Source organism: Brassica oleracea, chromosome C7, assembly GCF_000695525.1.
Source record: "Brassica oleracea var. oleracea cultivar TO1000 chromosome C7, BOL, whole genome shotgun sequence".
Classification (NCBI taxonomy): domain Eukaryota; kingdom Viridiplantae; phylum Streptophyta; class Magnoliopsida; order Brassicales; family Brassicaceae; genus Brassica; species Brassica oleracea.
Genome location: NC_027754.1, coordinates 20,691,295 through 20,697,223, shown reverse-complemented (window position 1 = coordinate 20,697,223; position 5,929 = coordinate 20,691,295). Strand labels below are relative to the sequence as shown.

Sequence of the window (5,929 nt, the reverse complement as noted above, 5' to 3'; positions counted from 1 at the left end):
GACATGCTCTGGCGACCTTCATGCCTGTCAGCTGTTTCTCGCTCTCCGCCTTTTTAATATTTGCAATCAATGCCTCAGTACACAATATAAAAAGATAAGGTGATAAAGGATCTCCTTGTCTTAATCCACGCTGTGGAATAATGAGGCCCCTTGGTTGGCCATTCAGTAAAACTCGATATTGAACCGATGAAATACATTCCATCAGTAACTTAATCCAGTGAAGATCAAAACCCATCTTTTCAAGTAAAGCCTGAATAAAATCTCATTCTACTCGATCATACGCTTTACTCATATCTGTTTTAATTGCCATATACTTTCCCTGACATGCCTTATTAGTCCATAACCCATGAAACATCTCCTGAGCTATGAGAATGTTATCAGTTATCAACCTCCCATGCACGAAGGCCGATTGAGTTTCTGAAATAAGGGACGGAAGACACCATTTCAATCGCTGACACAATACCTTTAATATAATTTTATACCTAACATTACATAGGCTAATTGGCCTCAGCTCCGTCATCCTAGTTGGCCTCTCCGTCTTTGGACTCATACATATATTAGTAATATTTAACCTTGGGTCCATTTCTCCGGAAACCAAAAAATTGTTTACCATTTCTACCAGATCCTGCTTAATAATATGCCAAGAATGTTGAAAAAAGAGGGATGTCATGCCATCCGGTCCTGGTGCCTTTTCAGGGTGCATCATAAATAAAGCCTCTTTAACCTCCTTCTCAGTCGCTAGCCTCAGCAAACATTGGTTCATCTGAGGAGTGATTCCCATTGTTACCTCCGTGAGAAAACTATCGAAATCTGAAGGTGAAGTGGTACTAAACAGATCTTGAAAATAGTCTACAGCCACTTTCTCCACCATATTATCTTCTGTAATCCAATTTCCCACAGCATCATGCAAACCAACAATCCTATTACGAACTCTTCTTTGCTTAGTTAAAGCATGATAAAATTTAGTGTTAAGATCTCCGGAAGAGTACCACATATTCATACTTTTCTGATGCCAATATTCTTCTTCATCTTTATATGCCTCTTGTAATTTCCTAGACACCTCCACTATATCCTCCTGCGATCTTGTATCATCTGATTGTACTTCTTCGAGGGCTTTCTGTAATTCACTAATTATTTCCTTTCCGTAAGGTGGATTATTTTTCCGCCATTTTGCAATTTCAAGTCGACAATTGCTAATTTTTGCCACTATATCATCCTCTTTTCCTACACTATGATCGGACCAACCCATTGAAATTGTTTCCATAAGGCCTTCCTGTCCAACCCATCTCTTGTCAAAACGAAATTGTCCCTTCCGCCTGGAAATTTTATCCTCTAAAAACGCTACCACTGGTCGATGATCAGACGCCACCATCCCTAAATATTCTGTATAAGAACAAGGGAAAAGAGTATGCCATTCCTCGTTTGTCAAGGAACGGTCTAAACGACATCTAACCGTAAACGCCCCTTTTACTTTTCTTCTACGCCCCTGCCATGACATTTTGTTACCACGAGCCGGAAACTCCAATAAACCACTATTTCGAATCATATCATTAAAATGAACAAAAGAGTCCGCACTTCGCAGGGCTCCTCCATCTTTTCCATGATTTCTGGTAATTTCATTTAAATCACCAATAATAAACCAAGGTTCATCCCTTGAAAGCCCATACCTAGTTAATCTTTCTCAAACCTGATCCCTCATTTGTTGAACCAGATCTCCATAAACAAATGTCAGAAATACTCTTTTCCCCAAAGCCACAGCTTCCACATCTATCATCCGGTTACTTGTATATAGAATCTGAATCTGATATTCATTATTATAATACAGTGCTAACCCACCACTTCTTCCATTTGGATCCAGTGTTACCAAATTATCAAAACCCGAGTGAAGTTGAAATCTTTGTACAAAGTCGAACTCCTGCTTTGTTTCTGATAAAAATAAAAAATCTGATTTATGTTTGTTCCATATCTCCCTCAAATAACTCATGGTCCATTTACTTCTCATTCCTCGACAATTCCAACTTAAAACTTTAAAATTAAGGATCTGCACCCATAATATAAACCGCCAGGTATAAAGAGACCCGAGTTGACTTTTTATCCAAAAACATTCTCGATCCTGTGCCAAAACATAATGTGTCTTTATTATAAAAATACCAACTAACAAAAAACAAACCGTTAGTGCTATCCCTATGCTTTGCGATCGTGTTGCTCAACTCAAGATGACCAACTCTAAGACCGATATCACTTTCAAAAGAAAAACCACTCGTGCACTCATGACCCGCTCGTTTTACAAAGAAACAACTCAATAGCCGCTCGTTTATTATATGACCAAACCACTTATGCACTTGAATCCAGTAACTCTCCCGTTGCATTCAACACATTCTTGAGTATGCATGGTGTAACGAAACCAAGCATACAAATCCCGTCGAAGTTAATGATATAGCCCAAACTCGCCTCCCATAGTCAGAACCAAACTCATACCATACAAGTAAAATGAAACATAACTCTTTTCCTCTATTAGAAAGCATGCAAATAGAAAACCGCTTCCCATACTCTCTGATGAATACAACACGTAACATATACTGATACCACCAATAACACACTAAAAAGCCATTTTTATTCCGTTTAGAAACCATATTGCAGGACCATTCCACAGCCCAAAATAACAAGAAACAACCATAAACCAAACGAGAATCCAAGAAAAAACAAATACAAATGCTCAATGAGCTTATTGAAACTGAAAGAAAAACATTAACCATAACATGCCCAAGTGACTTCTCTGTCCTTATGTTTTTATTCATGGATCTTTTGCTTGCTTTGTTGGGTCATGTTTTGGACCTGATGTACCCTTTTCCTCTCCCTGCTTAGAGTGATCACCATGACGAATGCCTGGTTTGGCTACCGCACGTTTGGCCGCCACCAACTGAGCCATCTTCAATTTGTTGGAAGCTGCAGCACCTAGAGACGGCTTAACCACCTTTTTACGAGTGCCCTGTCTCTTCTCCACCTCCCCAGTGACTCCGTCTTTCCCTTCCATGTCCTCTATCTTCTTCTTCTCCTCGAGCTCCTCAGTCATAACCTCCTGCATTTTAACCTCTTCCTCTATCTCTTCCTCAGCAAACACCTGAACCTCGGCCCCCAAACTCTCTTAATTCCCAAAACTAGCATTCCCAATATTATTTTCCTCCAGACCCATACCCACATCAGTCTCTACATTATTCCCTTCTACTATACCCAAATCCATATTCTTCAACTCTACCTCTTGTTCTCCACTAAAAGGGTTCGATAATACCTTAGATAGTTATCCTTGTGTCTCCATTAGCTCATCAAGGAAGGCTTGAGAGGGCTGCGCCCGGTCTTGTACCTTATCCTCCTTTTGGTTTGACCGCTCCATCTCTTTCTCTTTTATCTCACCTTCTTCTTTCCCTTCCGGTCGAGCCTCACTACGAGTTACTCTCTCACCTCTCATACCTGCAGGAATTCTTGAGCGTTCGTCTTGATGATGAGTCCTTGTCTGCTCCCTTCTGGAGTTCCTGTAACGAGAGCTTTCCTCTTCTCCACCGTGGCCACTCCGATGGTTTTTGTTGTTGTAAGATTTAGACTCCCTATCTGCAGCCTTGACCCACTTTGAATCCATCTCCTCAAACATTTTCCCTTTGCCTTTCCCTTGGTACTTGCGTTTCTCTCTTCTCTGATCTTGTTGTCCTCCATTTCCGTTTATTACCACCCCTTTGTAGCTTCGAGCCCGATCATCAAAAACGCCCTCAGAATCATCCCTTATCTCCACCGTCTTCTTCGGGTTAAATGAGGTCAGCGGGAACTTCTCCGTCTTATGACACATGTTGAGGCATGTTTTACAGAACCCAAACAGTTTTTCATACCGCAAAGAGACTGAAGCCTCCTCTTCTTCATAGTACTCTCCTCCCTTGAAGTCAACAGTCGTCTCAAACGTTAGCTCCTTGTACCCATCAACCGCCACTTGGACTCTACCATAATCCAAATCGACCTCCTTTGTGACGCCAATTGCATCACCAATACTTCTGAAAGTAGAGCCTCTCAGAACTCCAAAGGCACTCCCAAAACCTTGATCCAGAATGTGATCTCCGAGGGGTAGTTTTTAGACTTTTTTGGTTGCCAACGAACCAGCGAGATCATCCAGTAGTCAAAATGAAATGGCTGCATCTTCAGCACCGTTTCTATGTCCTCCTCAGCATCAAAGTCAAATTGAAACCTCCCAAGCCCCAAATCAGTACCCACTACTTTTTCCTCCAAATTCCAAATTTTAGGTAGCGTCACCACCAAGAACTTGACATTCTGCTCCTCCGGGTTCATGCATCTTCCAATTAATGTTTTGAAATAGCCCTTGATAAGATCCGAATTGTTGAAGTGAGGGACCGATATCTTCAATCTCTTGCGCACCCCTTCACCATTTTTCATCTCTCCAGAACTCCCAATGAGTTGGCTCTGAGACATCGTAAGCAAAGAAACAAACAAACAAATGAGAAAGAAAAAATCGTGTGTGTGAAAACTTTCTAATGTGATGTTAAAACAATGAAACCCAATGCCCATTATATAGTAGTCTCCAAGATACTTTTTTCCCTGCCAAAGATCTATCTCATTTATACCACATCTTCCATAATCAACATTATCAATTGAAAATCGAGACTCAAACAAGCAAACTAAAATATTACGGATCTCCCTTATGACGTTATACCATAAAATTAAAATCCCTGCTTTCCAAATTCCAACTTTCTTCAATCGTGATAGAGGCAAATCCCTCAATGAGACAATCAGAGGAGATCCTGTTTTGATGATAACAGAGATCATACCTTCGGTTTGCGAGAATTTCGATTGAGTGAAGGTTGAGATCCCTAATCGCTTTCCATATTGTAATGATTTTTCCGAAACCCTTCTCAGATCCGATAGGGATCTTCTTCCCCGATTCCTTCCATAGTTCCCAAACTTTTCATCTTGATTATATTTAGCCGATATCATCTCGATCTGAAACTCCCATTCGATTCTGGGATTCCTCCGTCGTAGATTCATAGAACCCTAGCACGTCACCATCGCTGTCGCCGCTACACTTTTTTTTTTTTAATATCTATTCTAAATTCCCTTACTGTACTATTATTAAATTGTATTATATTTTAACTTCTTACCAACAATGATCTATGATCGTGACAACGCAAGACTAATTAGTAACATATCTGGATGATTTTATTCAGAAGATACATAACCACGAGAGACAATTATGCTGAAACATGCTACACAATTAGATGTCTAGATCCACTATATGCGCAATCCTTACTCATAGGTCATAACTTTACATCTTCTAAAACTTAAGGTCATCACTCCATTTAAGAAAATAACCTAATGGATCATTAGAGACCATTTCATAAACAATACTAAGGGCATTTCCAACCCATACATATTTTTCCTCTATAATTTTCACAAAAATAGAGTAACTCTATTATAAAGTAAGTTTTGCTCCAATGGTTTATTCTTTAATAGAGTAACTCTATTATGGAGTAAACCATTGGATCAAAGCTTACTATATAATAGAATTACTCTATTTTTATGGTAATTATAGAGAAAAAAATAGATATTAGTTGGAGATGGTTCAATGACAGTTGATTTTTAGTTTTAGGTTTAGTAAAGAAAACCAGTACATAATCTTTTTGTATCCCCAATTAATTTATGGTATTACTCGAGCATAAGATTACGATACCGATACCATTTGGTTGGCTTCTCTGAGATGATAATTAAAACTTTAAATTACAAAATAAACTAATATAAGGTGACACGAAGGCGAAAAATTGTGAGATATTTACTCCAGAAGACACAATTCAAGTTTCCAATTACCTAAAAAGACACTTTGAGCTCTGTGAACACTTCTTCTTAGTGAATTGTCTTATCTATCCCTCAACTATGT

General features: G+C 39.2%; 2 protein-coding genes across 3 annotated transcripts; both read right to left on the bottom strand.

The window, feature by feature from the left end:
• Positions 1 to 2,612: 2,612 nt before the first annotated feature.
• Positions 2,613 to 4,904, bottom strand: LOC106304768. Of its 2 annotated transcripts, none has more exons than XM_013741159.1 (2): positions 4,827 to 4,904; positions 2,613 to 4,461 (listed from the first exon to the last, which is right to left on the bottom strand). In XM_013741159.1, the coding sequence occupies exon 2, from the start codon at positions 3,836 to 3,838 to the stop codon at positions 3,299 to 3,301; it is 540 nt and encodes a 179-aa protein (XP_013596613.1). In that variant the 5' UTR covers positions 3,839 to 4,461; positions 4,827 to 4,904; the 3' UTR covers positions 2,613 to 3,298. The 2 variants fall into 2 exon arrangements, with proteins under 2 accessions (XP_013596613.1, XP_013596615.1); XM_013741161.1 differs by lacking the exon at positions 4,827 to 4,904 and adding an exon at positions 4,712 to 4,764.
• On the bottom strand, positions 4,054 to 4,470 carry LOC106302813. The gene has a single exon (XM_013739237.1). The coding sequence runs from the start codon at positions 4,468 to 4,470 to the stop codon at positions 4,054 to 4,056; it is 417 nt and encodes a 138-aa protein (XP_013594691.1).
• Positions 4,905 to 5,929: the final 1,025 nt, after the last annotated feature.

Bases quoted from the DNA above. Each gene is read 5' to 3' on its own strand.
- LOC106304768 (XM_013741159.1), bottom strand. From the start codon at position 3,838: ATGTGTCATAAGACGGAGAAGTTCCCGCTGACCTCATTTAACCCGAAG.
- LOC106302813 (XM_013739237.1), bottom strand. From the start codon at position 4,470: ATGTCTCAGAGCCAACTCATTGGGAGTTCTGGAGAGATGAAAAATGGT.